The sequence below is a fragment of the Malus sylvestris genome, chromosome 16 (genome assembly GCF_916048215.2).
Source record: "Malus sylvestris chromosome 16, drMalSylv7.2, whole genome shotgun sequence".
Classification (NCBI taxonomy): domain Eukaryota; kingdom Viridiplantae; phylum Streptophyta; class Magnoliopsida; order Rosales; family Rosaceae; genus Malus; species Malus sylvestris.
The window spans coordinates 10,785,393-10,803,525 of record NC_062275.1 but is presented as its reverse complement, the minus strand read 5'-3'; the positions used below and the strand labels follow the sequence as shown (position 1 = coordinate 10,803,525).

The window sequence follows — 18,133 nt, the reverse complement described above, 5'->3', positions numbered from 1 at the left end:
TCCTCCCCACAAAACTCAACTTCGTTTCGTTGCCAAAATTCAAAATAATTTTTGGTTGCAAAATGTGTGGTGAGCGTCTAGGATGAATTGATTCCTAGAATCCTTACATAACACGTTAGAGGATCTTGATCATTTTAAATGGGCTGGATCATGCTAGGTTAGAGAATAGTGAAAATTTTAATGGAATTAATGGAAAATTTTAAAGTGACGTAAAAATTGAGTTTTGTTTTTGTTTTTTGAGTACATATATATTTTTTACATTAAGGAGAGAGGAAATTTGGCTAGACCACACAATGAACAGTTATATTTGGTATTGAATTCGCTATCCATAAGATTCAGATCTAATACCTCTCAAAGTGAAGTGAAATACCAGCACAGCATAAAAGTTGAGTTTTAAAGGAGTAAATGATGCAAATTGGGTTTTAGAAACTAGCGTGAGATCAAGTAGAGTTTTAAGGGCATGGAAAGAATAAGCCTTCCATTTATGGGAATTCTAACGAAAAGCACCCGGTATTGTTCACTTTAACGAAAAATCATATTTTTACACTAAAAAGTCAATCATAGTACTATTCACTTTACCCTTCATTTTGCCCTTATCATTAAAACTCGAAGTTTTCAAACATTTTCATTAGTTTTCATTGTTTATTTTATAAAAAGTCACTGAATTTCTTTCGCAGCCGACGTTTCCATCCTCCAGTAAGTCCAGCCGAGAAAATCCAATAAGAAAATAGCGAGAGAAAATACGCGCACAGTCTCTCCATTTCGCTCCTAATTTTCTCGGTAACCAAACGCAAATTCCTCCCTTTTCCCACGATTACACCCGCCAATCCCCTCTCCTTATCCAAGTTTCTCCGATTCTACTCCCACTCAATCCATCCGATCAAACATTCACAAGCTTTTAAACCAGCCTTCTGAAGCGTTAAACCGAGCAACACAACCAATCCCCGTCGCCTGGGATTGGATTGGAACTGACGGACTCAACGCGGAAGGATGTTCTTCTCGGGCGATTCATCGACTCGGAAGCGAGTTGATTTGGGAGGGCGGAGTACGAAGGAAAGGGACAGGCAGAAGCTTTTGGAGCAGACAAGGTTGGAGCGCAACCGCCGGTTGTGGATACGGCAGCAGAACTTAGCCGCGTTGAAAATCCAGGTTTGGACTTCTGCATTTTACTTTCTATGCCGTTCGAATTAGCTCGAAGTGTGTGAGAGTTGAAAATGTATGGAATTGGTGAAAATTTCATCAGTTTGATTGTGTTTTTAACCTAATTAGTTGGAGGTATGTTGCTGCATTCTTCAGTGTAGTTTCAATTGTAAAAGACAGTAAATTGAGGTTCTTTGGATAGTTATTGGTAATGGTTTGTGCATTGGATGATAGTTGTTGAAATATGTGGAGTTTACGGAGTATGAACACGTTTTTAATTGTCTCGGAAATACAAATAGATTCTTTGGAGGTCGAGAAAATAGGTGGAGGTTTATATGTTTGGTCATCTAATCTCTATTTATCCTGAATGCCCGTAACTGCTGAAGGCTAATTATTTACTGTTGTTGATTGAGTGAGTCGTGCTTTCCAGGTTAGTATATAGCTGAATGTAGCGATTTGTGGGTCGAATGTCAACTAGTTAAATCTCAATGCCGCTAAACATGAGTTGATCACAGTGCACACCCTCAAAGTTTTCAACTTATACAAGTGACCTTATGCTTGGAATGGATAATTATGTGAAGAATGAAACTTTGAACACGTGTTGAATTCCTAAAACTAAACACTTACCAAACATCTTCAATTTATATGAAAAGGTGTAATGGTGTGTACACAGCTTACACGTGTCTGAGGTATAACTCAGTTTTTAGTTTCACGTCCCCTGTAAAGAGAAGATACCAATTTCAAATCCTTCTTCAATTGTTGCAACTGGAAAGAAGAAGTATACATAACCGAGACTCGAGAAATTCATATTAGCTTTATAGAACGTGTGCTAACATATTTATGAAAAGCTAAGTTGCCATAAGCACAGCTGGAAATAGTGCTAATGTGCCTTTCCTGTGGTATTTAAAGGGGCTTTCCTTTTCTTTCCTGTCATTTAATGTAGGCAGAGGAGAAAGATTCCCATTCTTCTGTCTCTAGTCACCCTTTCTTTATTGTGTTTTTCTATTTAGGTTTTGAATGGTCAATAAAGCTAAGTAAATTTGCATGACATAGATTTGATGTCATCATGGTAATAAATGGAGCGATCATCTATCCTTTAGTGCTGTATTTGCGAAACTCTATTGAAGCATATGAAAAGGTGAATTTTCAGTTAATTAGACAATTCAGACTTATATTGCACGTTACTGGATATCCATATACAGATGATGTCTCTACCCAGTCACTTATGTTAGTAGTCGATGAGTACTTTTTGATTGCTTTTTGTTTGAAATAGGTTGTCTCAGCCGTTTGGCTAAGATCAAGTGTAGCATGTCTTACTATCCATTCGAGTTTTTTTATTTCAAGTGTTGACTAATTACTATCTACAGAAATGCTTTAGAGGGAGGAAGGTGGCAGCGGCTGAACATTCTAAGGTGCGTGAGCAGTTCTATGGAAGATATGGGAGGCATTGCCAGAATGCGGACAGGTTAGATTTGGATCCTTATTATCTGTTATATTCCACTTTTGTCTTAGTTATTGTTAATTGAGGCTCTGTTTTAAGTATCATGACCTTCTTCAAATTGTCCCTGTGCATTCAGATTTAGTTTTGGTCCTGATTCAGAGTTTCTCCGCCAGTTACTTTTCTTCTTTGATGCTCGAAGCGTTGGTGATTTTTCTATCCTTGTGGAGACGTGCCGGTTGCTTCATCAATTTGTCAAAGAGACAGGTAAGTTTATTCTTTTATGAAGAGCTGTCTGTACAAGAAATTATGTGATAAATATACCTCACATAATAAATTCTTTTTCTCAAAAAAACACATACTCCACTAGTAAATTCTGTTTGGGGATGATCTTTCTCTGGAACTCTCATTTTAGTGCAGGGATTGTTATCACGGTTTCTCCCTTCTCATGTAGTTTTAAGACTTAACCTGAAACCTGTCCGTCTCCCCCAAATGCCCGAGTAATGAATAATTGATAGTATATGTGCAAGGCCGCTGGGCTTGTTTTGGTTTTTAAGAGGGGTTTAATGATTTGGTTGATTGTAAGATAATAAGAATCTGATAAAGATAGAACTAATTTATAATGACTTTTTATGATTAAAACCCTGAAACCTTCAACACTTTTCTATAATCCAGAATTATTTAGATTGGAAATCACTGGTTACCCAAACAATTCTCAAAGGTAATATGCCAATTCTTCCGTTAAGGATCTTCAACTGTCCATGGCTTCGTGCAGTTGACTGGTTTTAAAGAGATATCACTAGCCTGTCTTCACATTAAACCCTGATCCATGCTGTATTTGATAAGTACGGAGCTGGCTACAAGTGTGCTATTGATCTGGTTCTTATCTGATGAATAATTTCAAAATTTGACTATGAAGAAATAGTCAAGGAAGCACATCTTTTTAAGTTTTGTACAATTATATAATAACATTGGTTTTAAGATTTAATGAAGATGTCTTGAGGTTCTGCTTGTTTCACACTGCTTAGCACACTTTGGGTGTTGTTGACAAAATCTGATCATGAAACAGGGGATATTATTAGCCTCGTTGCAGGCATGGATTATTCGTCCAAGCATGCTTTGGTGAAACACAGAGTGAAGCAACTTGCATATATCTGTATGAAGGCTGTTCATCAAAACAGGTTGGCTGCATCAACATATTTTGAATTTGTTTTATATTTTTGGTCATTTTCTTCTGATTTAGAGCTCTAATGTGGTGTTTTTCTCGATTTCATGTTTTTTTTTTGTTATGCCTAGCTCAATTATATTATAAGCATCTCATTTCTTGATTGATTTCTTATATAAAATGACTACTCATGTCATTATTTTGGTTCTCATTGTACTCTTTTCTATTAATGGGTGGGTTAAGGAATGATGACGTCTCTTTTGCATCTAATAGCACATGAAGTCATGGAAGACATTCAAATTCTAGTAATTTTGTGTTTACAGATATATTTAACTTTGCAAGTGTATGGCATACTATACCTGTGTAATTTATAATGGCTGAGCTGATTCTGTTGTTCTGGTTGTTGGGTTAGAGGACTTGACGATATGCATTTCACACGACTTTCATGCATTGAACTGTGTTATTGGACAGAAATCAGTTGAAGGATCAACTTTTTGCAGCCCCTGAGGAAACAACCACGTCAACAACTTTACTGTTAGAAGCATTAGTGTTATTGATAGATCCCAAGCTTCCATGGGCTTGTGAGACAGTTGGCTATCTTTTGCAAAGAAAGGCTTTTATCCTGTATAGAGAGATTATTTTAACAGGAAAGGTATGCATCTGATTCCAGCTCTTTGTCCATACTTAATAGCTTTTGTTCTAACAGGAGAGGCTTTCCCCACAAGCCAAATCACTTTTCAAAGAAAAATGATGTAGTAAACCTCCCTTTCTTTTTACGAAGTATGAACCATTAAGGAAACTTATAAAGGTTTGGCCACATCTCGGTCAACAGTAACCAAAATTTATTAGTTCTAGAGCTGTTTCTAATTGTTGGGCTAAATTTCTGAATTTTCTGACATTTCGATATTATCAGTTTCTGAATTTGGCTTCGGATTGGATCCATCAATATTTACCTACAGCTGCTTCCCCCTGACAAACATATGAAACTGACACTCAAGAAAAATAGTTCTTTGCATTCAATTTGATGGGCTAAATTTCTGAATTTTCTGACATTTCGAAACCCCAAGACAGATCAAACAGAAGCCAAGCAACCAGAAAATCAACAAAAAAATACTGAAAAAGATTTTGGCAACAGGACACCACAGTTCTACTATGATGCGTCGACTCAAAGAAAACCTAGAACCTACTCTAAATCAGATAGGCTCTGATACCACGACAAAATATTACTAGGAATGTTTTCTGTATATTCTTCTCTCTAAGAGGCTGAACTTATTACATGATATAAAGCTGTAAACGGAAACTAATACAATATTCCCAAACCAAAGGCATTTAAATCAATCAAGAAATTATTATCATTTAACACCTACTGCTAACCCGAAATGCTAACCCGAAATAAGTTATTGGTGAATCTTACACCCAACCCCAAACCTAGTTGTCAAGCTTTGCATTTTCCTACAATATTAATTCCTGAAACTAAGGTTTCTCGCAAAGAAGCTACTCAGAACATCTATAACAAAAGTGAATACGGAAGATGACAAGGGATCACCTTCTCATCCCTCAATTAGCTTCAAATCACCAATCTGCTTTCCCATTATTATAGAAAGTTAGCTGAAAGCACTTGTTTAATATTTTTTGTTCAACTTACTTGGTTATGTATTTTTCCTGATTTTTTTTTCTAGTTTTATCTGTTTCTGGATATCTGTCATTTACTCGATGTTGGCATTCACACATGAGTGAACTCATCTCCTAAACCTACGAGTAATGGGGTGCAGGAAAGTATAAAGACTCATAACTACATTGGCAGAGTGTCATCGTTGGAGCGTAGTCTTGCTGTTGTAATTTCTCACATTGGTCAGGAGCCATGTACGTGCCCAAACATCGATCCACATTGGAGTTTTTCATCTCAAATTCTTACAGTTCCATTTGTATGGAAGCTATTCCCCTACTTAGGAGAGGTAAACTTGAATGACTTGGTACCTATGTCTTTTGAAGCGTTTTTTTTTTTTTATTTATTTATTTTTTTCTGTATTAAGATTTCCTGGGCATATACCATTCTGCAATTAAGGTAATCTCTTTCATTTAGGTTTTTGCTAGACGAGGGCTGAGCCAGCATTATATTAATCAGATGTCACTCTGTGTGAAAAATCATGCTGATGTACTTCCGAAAGATGCATCAGTTGAGTTACCCGGTTATGCCTGCCTTATTGGAAATATATTGGAATCTTCCGGGGTCGCTCTGTCTCAGACTGATTGCTCATTTCAAATGGTAAATACCGGACTGCTATCAGAATTAGAAATGGCAACATGTTGGTTGTTTAGCATGTTTTGTTCAAGTTGTTGCATAAATTTATGTGCTAAAAAATCTGGGAGATCTTAGGTTCAATTTTAGCAACAGGTCTACTTTGTGATCTACTACTGCGAAAATTGGAAGATTAACTTTGTCCAAGTGATAGGTTTTTGACAATGCTTAATTTAATCTCATATGTATGTAAAGTTTCTCATTGTGCTCACTCATACACATGCATATGTTATATATATGTATTATTTTTAATCCATCCATTTTCACGGCTTTGATCCCTGATTGAATGTATTCTTTCTAATATCAGGCTTTAGACCTTGCTGGCGTCGCAACATTCTTGTTGGAGGCCCTTCCTTCAATGAAATCATCTAATAGAGAAAGCAAAGAAGGTATGCATTGTACTTTATTGCCGTCTTACTATTGTTTTTGTACTTTCATTTTTCCAAGTTGTCTCCATCTATAATCTTCTGTTCAAATTTTTAATTTGTGTAGCATACTTAAATTCTCTATTGCATATGTACATACATATTGTGATTTTCAGATTCTATGGGTGGTGATGATATGATTGAAGGAGATGATGCAATGGAAATTTGTTTGAATAATGATTTAGAACGACAGATATGTGATGCCATAGATCTGCGCTTTCTTCTGCAATTAGTAAGCCATCTTGGTATTATGTACTTCTATTTTCCATGCAAGTACAATTATATTAAGCAAATTTGTCTTTACCACTAAACTCTAACCAAGATTTGTTGTTTAATGCTTTGAGCAGACAAATGTTTTGTTTGGAGGGATTTCACTTTCTAGTGGCTTGGACCACAGACCGGATGATAAAGAGGTGTCAGCTGTTGGTGCGGCTTGTGCTTTTCTACATGTCACTTTAAACACCTTACCTCTGGAGAGAATCATGACTATACTAGCTTATAGAACAGAACTTGTTCCGGTGCTTTGGAATTTTATGAAACGGTGCCATGAAAACCAGAAATGGCAGTCAGTATCTGAGCAGTTGGCATATCTGCTGCCCGGAGATGCACCTGGCTGGCTATTACCTTTGGCTGTATTCTGTCCTGTGTACAAGTAATAGTCCCTGCTTAATTTTGCTTGGATCTTGTCTATATACATTTTAGTGGTGTGAAGTTAGTTTTATGTATTCTGGTTTGATCCTAGAGTATTGTGTAGCAGCTTGAGATGGGATTACCTGTGATTCATCTGTTTCCCTTTTGTTATGGATCAGGCACATGCTTACAGTAGTTGATAATGAGGAGTTCTATGAGCAGGAGAAGCCACTATCATTGAAGGATATCAGATACCTAGTTATCATACTCAGACAGGTAATTCTGTAGTAAAATGATCAAAAGAATGATGTTCATTGTAGAAATGACATGTGGTTGTCCTTTGGTTAAATGTAGTCTGTAAGACTAATCAATTGTTTTCTGTGTATGACAAACAAGATGTACAAAACTGTATTGATTGCTAATTCTGCACTTAGTGTCGATTTGTGATGTTTTTTTGAGAAGAAACAATTTTATTAAAGAATAGAGTAATACACAGAAGTGGATAAGAAGTCCACCAACTATATTAGAAAGGAAAATCCCAATAGGATTTGGCTACAGCAGCCATTTCTAGACCTAGCTCACTTAACTGCTGCTAACAAATCCCACAGTATTTGAGATAGAGAGCAATTATTAAACTCTTTGGTGACCGAAGCCCAAAAAGCTGCCCAATATTTTACTCTCCCCCAAAGTACTTCTGCCCCCACTCCAGTATAGTCTTCAAAAATCCTTTTGTTGCGTTCCAGCCATATATTCCAAAAAATTGCCGATACCAGGCAACCCCACAAAGCTTTGGATTTTTTCCCTTTTCCAAGTGCCTTAAAATTTGTACCTAGTAGCTCGAAACACCCTTTAGGAATGACCCAACTTACTTTAACCTCCTGAAACAGTTTCCACCACAGTTGGATCGAGTAAGAGCAATGAAGAAAGATGTGATTTACACTCTCCTCCTTAGCTTTGCACAAACTACACCAATGTGGGGATAAACACATAAGAGGGTTTCTCCTTTGAATTCAAATGAATAGATGAATAGATGCATTATCTGGACTTTCTTTCTTCTGCAGGCCCTATGGCAACTTCTTTGGGTGAATCCTACGGCTCCCAGTAATTCTTCGAAACCTGTCACAACCTCCTCTTCTAAGAAGCACCCTGTGGAGTTAATTCAACATAGAGTTAGCATTGTAGCTTCTGAACTCCTTTCCCAGGTATTAACAAGCTATATGTGTTGCGTCTGTTTTCTTTGGAAAAGGATATACCCTTCTTGTTGTGCATTTTGTGTTTGCCCTCTCCTTTGCAGGTTGTGTATTTTTGGTTCTCCTTGTAGAGATATGCCCCCATACAATGAACAGGAAATCTTACACATTCTGTTTTTTTCAATTTGTTGTGTGTAGTTGCAAGATTGGAACAATAGACGAGAATTCACATCCCCCAGTGACTTTCATGCTGATGGTGTCAATGAGTTCTTTATTACACAGGTAAACATTTCCTAGGACCAAGATCTTGCTAGCACTGGTTTTAATGTCTTTATTTTTCAGGCCGTAATAGAAAATACCCGAGCAAATGACATCATGAAGCAAGCTCCCTTCCTGGTACCATTCACAAGCAGAGTTAAAATATTCACTGTAAGTATTTAAGTTGTTAGAGGAAAAACGATATGCCGATCTTTATGAACTTAAGTCTTATCATGTTGAAAAAAATTTAATCAGTTTATTCAAACCACTTTGTCAGTCACAATTGGCAGCAGCTAGACAAAGACATGAGTCTAATTCTGTATTTACCAGAAACCGATTCAGAATACGGCGGGATCGTATCTTGGAAGATGCTTACGACCAAATGAGTGCGCTGTCTGAAGATGATCTTCGGGGACCGGTAATGCATCTGTTTTTGTTTGTATACATTCAATTGATGAAGGTTGTGGTTAGGAGTGTGTTTGACAGTACTATGAATGCTATGGTTGCTACCAAACCAAAAATAGTTACTTTGTAATGTTTTGCTGATTGCTTTTTGGGGTCAAATAGGCACTGAATTTTCGGAGAAGTGATTGTCCGCCTATTTTTTGCAAGCACTTATCCTCTCCTCTTCTTATCCAATACCACAATAACCGCCTTACCACCTTGACCTGTCTATTTACAGATTCGTGTAACGTTTGTAAATGAATTTGGGGTTGAGGAGGCTGGAATTGATGGCGGCGGGATTTTCAAAGACTTTATGGAGAACATTACTCAGGCAGCCTTTGATGTTCAGTATGGATTGTTTAAGGTTAGAAAGTTTTCTTTCATTCATGCTATTGTTTTAATAAATGTTATCATTTCTTCTAAAAAAAAAATCTATATTTCTAAAGCCTGTAGTATATATCCACAGTTAAATTAGGCACTTGTTACAAGCTATGACTCTGAATTATGCAAAAGAAAGTACATAGCAGTTGCACATTTCAAAGTTACATTCATCAAACAATAGAAACCGAGGGCTCATAGCTTCAGCGGTAGTGAACATTTATCCCCACTTTCAAGACAAAATTTAAATCCCTCCTCCAGTCCGAGTAAACCTCTATGTAGCAGAAACAATCACTACAAGAACATTTGATGAAAGTCAAGTGATCCTGTGTGCCATCGTGTGAGTGTGATGTGTCCGAAAATTAAGTGGAAACAGAGGTTAGAACTGCATATCATGCTTTCTAATAAGATAATCATCGTCCAGTATTAAAAGAAGATATGTCTCGAAATTCTGGTAGAAGCTGACTCGCAATTATCAGACAAGAGAAAGTGTTAGATCTTTGTTATGCTGTTGGCAATTATGCTGATTTTGCTTATTTGTTTTCCTCCTCCTGCTTTGCTTGGTAATCCAGGAAACATCCGATCATTTACTCTACCCTAGTCCTGGTTCAGGAATGATTCACGAACAGCATCTCCAATTCTTTCACTTTCTTGGGATTCTTCTTGCAAAGGTATAAAAAAAATTGTATACTGTTTTAGTTCATATGGTGCTTCTTCATGGTATCACATGTTTGACTCCTTACAGGCCATGTTCGAGGGGATTCTTGTTGATATACCATTTGCTACGTTTTTTCTGAGCAAATTAAAACAAAAGTAAGTGCACGTTTTATCTGAGAAAATCTTGTTGATGTACCATTTGCAACATGCTGCAATGTTAATACTAGAAATCTCTTTTCTTTTTGTTGATTAGGTACAACTATTTAAATGATTTGCCTTCATTGGACCCAGAGTTGTATCGTCACCTTATTTTCTTGAAGGTAACCCTGTTCTTTCTAAATATTCCTCCTGATACATTGTAGCTTTTACTGACTACTCGTTCTTTTGTTGACACGATTCTAAGAAAAGAGTACACAACCCAACATCTTGTTGCGAATACTCAGTTTAAAGAAATTAATTACATTCACATCTAACTTCTTTCGCTGTATGAGCGAGCATTCCATTGATTGATGATATGGATTTTAACGTGGTTGAGGAAATGGAATTTCATAAATGCACCAAGCTTTATTGGAACCTCGGTATTGATAATGTTCTCGATTATTCAATTTATAAACAAAAATACTTTATAACCTTTATATTTGTACAATGTACTGTTGGATTTAGAAATAAATTTGTCCTATGGAATGGATATTTCTTTTAGGAATCCAATGGTATGAATTACAAATTTGCATTCAGTTATGTCAATTTTCACTGTATCTGTTTATAAATTTTTGTTTTTCACAACTGAATTTCACCCTCCAGTCATTGGCTTCGACGAAAATTTATTCTTGGTCTACCTATTATTGGATTGGATACTATAATCATGCTTGATGGAAAGCAGTTGACTCAAAAACTGTCTCATCTACACTTCAGATAAAAGTGTGACTCCTGTTTAGTTGCATGTAGAGCTCACTCCTTCCTGTTTGTGATTTATATATGCAGCGTTATAAAGGTGATATATCAGAATTAGAATTGTACTTTGTCATTGTAAATAATGAATATGGAGAGCAAACAGAAGAGGAGCTGCTTCCCGGGGGAAAAAACCTACGTGTCACTAATGAGAATGTCATTACCTTTATTCATCTTGTTGCCAACCATCGTTTGAACTTTCAGGTAGTGCAACTTTCCATTTTGAACCCTTGTTCCAAATGATGACGTAGCTTCCTTATGTGAACATGACAAATGATCATTTTCAGATACGTCAACAAAGTTCACATTTCTTAAGGGGGTTTCAGCAGCTTATACCGAAAGATTGGATAGATATGTTTAATGAGCATGAACTTCAGGTATATTCGTATACCCTTTGGCTTTGTTGCTTAGGGTTTGTTTGCATAAAATCACCTGAGTATGCTCACTTCTTCTTTGCCGGTTCTCTAAGATCAATAAACTAAAACAAGCTTAAGTCATTCTGTCCAATTTGACAATATAGTTCTGATGTCATTATTGCATTTAAGAGTTGCCAGTGATGCTACAAATGCTTTACTGTGAGGTTTTTGCAAAGGCATACCATGTGTGCTATTTTTTGTTATGCTTTCCGGTATTGGAAACTTAAAATGGTTCTTTTTTTTAAAGGAGAATATTTTGGTACACATTATGCTGTACAAGAGTACCACCATGGCAATGCAGGATGTTGTATGTGGTATGCTTGGTGCAACTTTAGAGTTTCTATTGGGTGGAACCTAGAGTAAGATCCACGTTGTTCCATTCTGATTTTGGACCTTTTCTCCTAGTCAAAGCCTGAAGAAATTTTTTATTAGGAAGCGAAAGTTTTATCATTCCATTGTTTGAGAAGTGGCTGCATCTGTAATAGACACTTAGCACGCATTGTCCACTGTCACAGGCAATTATGCATAACTGTCCTCTTCTTTTGACCCGCTTTGTTTTTACAGCTTCTGATATCAGGTTCACTTGACAGCTTGGATGTCGATGACCTACGGATGCACACAAACTATGTGGGTGGCTATCATAGTGTAAGTTCCTTCACATTTGTTTGGCTTATTTGTGTTCTTGTGGGACATATAAAATTACTGTTTGCATGGACAAATGTAGCTCTAGATGAACCCAGTCATTGGCTGTCAACCTTTTTCATTACATTTTCACGCAACTGATTTACTGCTTGCTATTTCTTTTTGACAGGAGCATTATGTCATTGACATGTTCTGGGAAGTTCTGAAAAGTTTTTCATTGGAAAATCAGAAGAAATTTCTGAAGTGAGTTTTTAGTATCCATCACAAAATCCCCCAAACATATGTTTATGTTGGCTATTGCAAGTTCCTGTATTTAATTGGATTTGAAGTTAATGAACATCGGGAGAGATACTGACCACACTATTTTTCATCCAGATTTGTGACCGGGTGCTCTCGAGGACCTCTGCTTGGATTCAAACACTTGGAACCATTATTTTGCATACAGAGGTAAGAGTTCATGAAAGATTTATATCATTTTAGATTTTTTCTTTTCTTTTCTTTTCATCTTGGCGAAATGGCTGATAAAGTTTGTTTTACTAAATCTTTCTGCTCTTTCCTTAGAGCTGGTGGCAATGGAGCTGAAGGAGCTCTTGACCGATTACCGACTGCAGCCACTTGTATGAATCTCCTAAAGCTTCCACCATATAGAAGGTTTGCTGTTTCTCTCTCTCTCTATTTTTTTTTTCGTTGTAGAAGCAAATAAACTGTTTGTTAGTTGTATTCTTCTTCTAAAAGTGCTTCCTTGTTATGATGCAGTAAGGAGCAACTGGAATCAAAATTGATGTATGCTATAAGCGCAGATGCCGGGTTTGATTTGAGCTGATCGAAAATGTGAATTCTAGTTGTGCACCTAATCCTCTGATCCGTTATTCTGTGGGGCAAACCATCCGCCAGGGGCGGAGACAGTTCACATCATACCCTGTTAATTTGATGTACCTGCATTTAACCCGGGCTGCGTAATAACCAAAAGGATTTGAAAAAGCCGATGGAGCGAAGCTCAAAACTTGATGGCATGTAGATATTTTTGTATTTCTGGCAAGCTCCCGATTTGACATGTAAATATGTGGGGGGTGATCTGCCAAAGTTATTACAACAGCTTTTGTTAAGTTTACAGATTACACATACAGATCTTGGCCAGTCGTGAATGGCTTTCCTCACCATCGATAGGCGATTATATAAATAGAAAGTGCTTTTAATTACTCTTGTTGAACATGATCATTCATCTGCAGAAATAATCAGAGCTGGGCTGTTGCTGCATCCTGCCATGAAATCGTGTTTTGTAAGACGAGGAGTGTAAAATTTTCGGAAGTTATTTCAGTAGCACCACTGTGAGTTATGGGCAAAGCTGCGGAATGTCGGAACTGCTCTTAGAGGTGTGCCGTAGTTAAGTTTTCACCTTCAATCTCTTGACGTTATTTTTTTTCTCTATTTACGTGCCGATACTTCCAAACGGGCTCTTGTCCGCTTTGCAAATTGGCGTGTAAATCAGTTGAGAATGTGGTTTCCATGGATCCATAATACAAAGTGAAATTCGGATTTTACTGAGTTTGTGATATTATTTAATTGGGAAGATAACTTAAATGGCACAAGAGTCTACATAAGTACATGCCTTTACAAAAACCAAAACTCAGCTAAGACTTACAAAAGAATAAGTATTATTCTGATTCATGTCATATCATGCGTTAATTAACATTTAAAAAATGAACAAATAAGTGACTCCTACATTGATTTTGGGTATGATAAACCTAAATCATTAAGTATGCAATTAGCGGACTAGTTGCTTAAGGTTGTTCATCGCATTTTTCACATCCCCATCCTTTTATACTGATTCACAACTTCTTCGATTTTAAGTAATTAAACCTATCATGAAAAAATAGACTAATTTAAGCTACACACCTCTTTTATCTTTGGCTATTGAATTAAACACGTCGAACAAAATCAATCGATAAAATTAAAACATAGGTATATAAGAGGAGAAAAATAAGGGGTGCTTGTCGTTTCCTAAAAAACCCTAGTTGTATCATTATTACTGATCACACGATTCACACCTATTAAGCAAAATCACAATCCCTTGTTGTATCATTGTCACTGATCACACGATTCACACTTATTGAGCAATAGCACAAACCCTAATTGTATCATTGTCACTGATCATACGATTCACACTTATTGAGCAAAAGCACACACAACGCGCGTGACCAGGAAAGTAGAAGTGCCACAATACTAATCCCCACTTAGTATTATTATAATTACCTAAAAGCCCTTCTCCTAATTTTCCCATAAATAGAAGAAAAGCTCCCTCGCCTTGCACGACGCAACACAACACCACACCGAGATAGAGGAGGAGGAGCTTCATCGGCGAAGATGGTGAAGGTCCGGATGAACACCGTCGATGTCGCCGCCGAGATCAAGTGCTTGCGGCGGCTCATCGGCATGCGCTGCTCCAACGTCTACGATCTCTCCCCAAAGGTCTATACTCTCTCCTGCATTCTCTCCTCCTTCTCCGTTAAATCAATCAAAATTCATAGTCGTATCATCGTGTGATTCTCAAATGTCATTCATAGTTGTATCGTCGTGTGATTCTCAAATGTCTTGTGAAATTGGGTTTCTGCATACGTATATGTTCAAGCTTATGAACAGCAGTGGAATCACAGAGTCTGGCACAATCAATGAGTGAGAGAGAGGTGGTCGAGAAGTCCAGCAAGCTCTGAATCATTTTCAGATTCCAAGATCCAAGACTCTACACACGAGCGGCTCATCACAGTTCTGTCGAATGCAGCTGCAGCGTGGACAACGGTGTGGTCTTCAATTTTAGCAAACAATTAGGTAATACGAGGGATACATGAATATAAGAAATTCGAACTATGGGCAATTGTTTCGCTTTCTTGCAATGTTATATCAAGCATTCTGATTCATGTTATATCATTCTGATTCTTGCAAAAAGCGAAACAATTCCCCATCGTTTGAATTTCGTATATTTTTGTATCCCTCGTCTTACCCAATCGTTTGCTAAAATTGAAGACGACACCGTTGTCCACGCTGCATTCGAAAGAATTGCGATGAGCCCTTTGCGTGTAAAGTCTCAGATCCTGGAACTCGCATATGTCGGCAAGATCTGAAAAAGATTCAGAGCTTGCTGAACTTCTCGAGCACCCCCTCTCTCTCCCTTGTTGATTGTGCCTCCCTCTCTTTTGTTGATTGTGCCTTTCTTTCTTTTTTTTCTGGAGCGACCAAATAAATTCCCCATAGTTGGAGAGAGGTTAGTACTTCCATGAATTGTATATCTTCCGTTTTTATAAATGTATTATATATATAAAACCAAGGGCAAAATGAATAGTGTTTTTGGTGTCACAAGCTTCACAAAAAATTAAAGGATAAAAATGCCCCATCAAACAAAAAACTTCAAAAGCAACTCAAAATAATGCATCAAATGTGGCAGGGGTGTAACATCCCACATCGTCTAGAGGAGTGGATCCTCTAAACCTTATATGTACATGCTCACCTCTTATCATGCTTTCTAATAAGATAATCATCGTCCAGTATTAAGAGAAGATATGTCTTGAAATTCTGGTAGAAGCTGATTCACAATTATCAGACAAGAGAAAGTGTTAGATCTTTATCATGCTGTTGGCAATTATGCTTGATATACCATTTGCTACGTTTTTTCTGAGCAAATTAAAACAAAAGTAAGTGCACGTTTTCTCTGAGAAAATCTTGCTGATGTACCATTTGCAACATGCTGCAATGTTAACACTAGAAATCTCTTTTTTTTTGTTGATTAGGTACAACTATTTAAAAGGAAAACTAATGAAAATGGCTTGAAAACTTTGAGTTTTAATGATAAGGACAAAATAAAGGGTAAAGTGAATAGTACTAGGATTGACTTTTTATTGTAAAAATATGATTTTTCGTTAAAGTGAACAATACCGGATGCTTTTCGTTAAAATTCCCTATTTAAATGATTTGCCTACCGTCACCGTATTTTCTTGAAGGTAATCCTGTTCTTTCTAAATATGTAGCTTTTGCTGACTACTCATTCTTTTGTTGACACGATTCTAAAAAAAGACTACACAACCCAACATCTTGTTGCGAGTACTCGGTTTAAAGAAATTAATTACATTCACATGTAACCTACGTGGCAGTATGAGCAAGCATTCCATTGATTGATAATATGGATTTTCACAGTATCTGTTTATAAATTTTTGTTTTTCACAACTGAATTTCACCCTCCAGTCATTGGCTTCGACGAAAATTTATTCTTGGTCTACATATTATTGGATTGGGTACTATATTATTGGAATGAATGAAAGCAGTCTTCTTCCCTTTTAGCCTTATTCTTCTCCGATTGGGCGTACCAGGAGGACCTTCATCGGCAAAGATGGTGAAGGTCCGGATGAACACCGCCGATGTCGCCGCCGAGGTCAAGTGCTTGCGGCGGCTCATCGGCATGCGCTGCTCCAACGTCTACGATCTCTCCCCAAAGGTCTCTTCTCTCTCTCCTCCATTCTCTCCTCCTTCTCCCTTAAATCAATCAAAATTCATAGTCGTATCATCGTGTGATTCTCAAATGTCTTGTGAAATTTGGTTTTCTGCAGACATATATGTTCAAAAGCTTATAAACAGCAGTGGAGTCACAGAGTCCGGCGAGTGCGAGAAGGTCTTTCTATTGAGTGAGAGTGGCGTCAGATTGCATACGACTCTATATGTTCGGTAAATGCCAATGAGTTATTGCATTCCATTGAAATTTGCAGATGATAGGTCAAAGGGAATGGAGTTCCGGAATGCCTTTTGATTCCTGCTTTGTTTCTTCAATTTGTGCAGTGGCAAGAGTGGTACTCCATCTGGGTTTACCCTAAAATTGAGGAAGCACATACGGACACGAAGGCTCGAGGATGTACGGCAGCTTGGATATGATAGGGTACAAGCTTTAACATTTCTGTCAATTGGGTTCTTTTTTTTTTTTGATTTTTTTTGACATTTGGAGTTTCCTACTGTTTTTACTTTCTGGGTTGTGTAATTTTTTGTGACATTCTTCGCAGATTGTTCTCTTTCAATTTGGGCTTGGTGCGAATGTGTCGCAGATTGTTCTCTTTCAATTTGGGCTTGGTGCGAATGTGTACTATGTTATATTGGAGCTATATGCCCAGGGAAATGTTATTCTCGCAGATTCGGGTTTTATGGTCATGACCCTTCTTTGCTCGCATAGGTTAATTGCTACACTCATTTCCTATTCCATTTTACCTTCTACTTCCAGTACCTTTCTTCCCTCTTATAGGTGGAAGTTGATTTAGCACTTTCAGCACATGCCAATGCTCGGCGGTGGTATGAACTAAAGAAAAAACAGGAGAGCAAACAGGAGAAGACTGTAACAGCACATGAAAAGGCATTTAAGGCGGCCGAGAAAAAGACTGGTCTCCAGCTGTCACAGGTAGCTTCACCTTCCTCAGTCCTATGATATAGTTTTAAAAGGCTATCATCCAAATTTAAAACACAAATAAGTGGTTTTAGCCTTTTAGATCCAGCATGGCCTCCTTGTGTTTTTTTATGGTACTCATCCAACTGCCAAATAGGAGCTCTAGTATGTTAAGCACAACCATGTTTTTCTTTTTAGTTAATTCAAAGGAAAACAAATGAATTTTCAAGTCAGCGATGTCATAAATATTAGGACAGAGTAATAGGGAATCAGAAAGTACATACTGTGTGATGAGCAATATGTCAACATCATTGCGACCAAAACGCTAAGCATATATTCCTAGGTGTACAAAAATATGTATACAAGGAAAAACATAATTATGTTTAAGAGGCGAAGCAGAATTAGCTGGATGTTTGTCACCATTATCCAATATAATCTTAGAAGATAAGTTCTCTTTGAGTTTTTAATTCCACTTTGTTACAAATAACTTGCAGGAAAAAGCTGTTGCTAGCATTTCACATCTGCGCAAGTTTCACTGTTTTGAGAAATTTAACTGTTTCATCAGCAGTGAGCACTACTTGATTATCAGTGGACGTGATGCTCAACAAAATGAGATGATAGTCAAGCGCGATATGTCAAAAGGAGATCTGTAAGTTAATTTAGTTACATGGACATAATACATTGTAATTC

General features: G+C 37.2%; 1 protein-coding gene and 1 pseudogene across 12 annotated transcripts in view; both read left to right on the top strand.

Annotated features, from left to right (window-relative positions):
• The first annotated feature begins 647 nt into the window (after window positions 1–647).
• LOC126607039 (E3 ubiquitin-protein ligase UPL6-like) overlaps window positions 648–18,133 on the top strand; it is a 32,822-nt gene continuing 15,336 nt past the window's right edge. For 2 of the 12 annotated variants that reach the window (XM_050274463.1, XM_050274465.1), the window contains exons 1-18: window positions 648–1,149; window positions 2,508–2,605; window positions 2,718–2,845; window positions 3,648–3,759; window positions 4,215–4,395; window positions 5,516–5,698; window positions 5,827–6,009; window positions 6,350–6,431; window positions 6,584–6,699; window positions 6,815–7,119; window positions 7,277–7,373; window positions 8,159–8,299; window positions 8,486–8,569; window positions 8,630–8,716; window positions 8,823–8,963; window positions 9,228–9,353; window positions 9,940–10,038; window positions 10,113–10,180. In XM_050274463.1, coding sequence (XP_050130420.1) covers window positions 991–1,149; window positions 2,508–2,605; window positions 2,718–2,845; window positions 3,648–3,759; window positions 4,215–4,395; window positions 5,516–5,698; window positions 5,827–6,009; window positions 6,350–6,431; window positions 6,584–6,699; window positions 6,815–7,119; window positions 7,277–7,373; window positions 8,159–8,299; window positions 8,486–8,569; window positions 8,630–8,716; window positions 8,823–8,963; window positions 9,228–9,353; window positions 9,940–10,038; window positions 10,113–10,180 — 2,390 coding nt within the window. In that variant the 5' untranslated portion in view covers window positions 648–990. Of the gene's footprint in view, window positions 1,150–2,507; window positions 2,606–2,717; window positions 2,846–3,647; window positions 3,760–4,214; window positions 4,396–5,515; window positions 5,699–5,826; window positions 6,010–6,349; window positions 6,432–6,583; window positions 6,700–6,814; window positions 7,120–7,276; window positions 7,374–8,158; window positions 8,300–8,485; window positions 8,570–8,629; window positions 8,717–8,822; window positions 8,964–9,227; window positions 9,354–9,939; window positions 10,039–10,112; window positions 10,181–10,277; window positions 10,345–11,005; window positions 11,350–11,952; window positions 12,034–12,199; window positions 12,274–12,405; window positions 12,478–12,591; window positions 12,682–12,786; window positions 13,230–18,133 lie in introns of those variants that run through there. The other 10 variants (XM_050274464.1, XM_050274467.1, XM_050274457.1 and 7 more) reach the window with 9 other exon arrangements.
• The window catches only part of LOC126607041 (uncharacterized), a 25,802-nt pseudogene continuing 22,002 nt past the window's right edge, over window positions 14,334–18,133 (top strand).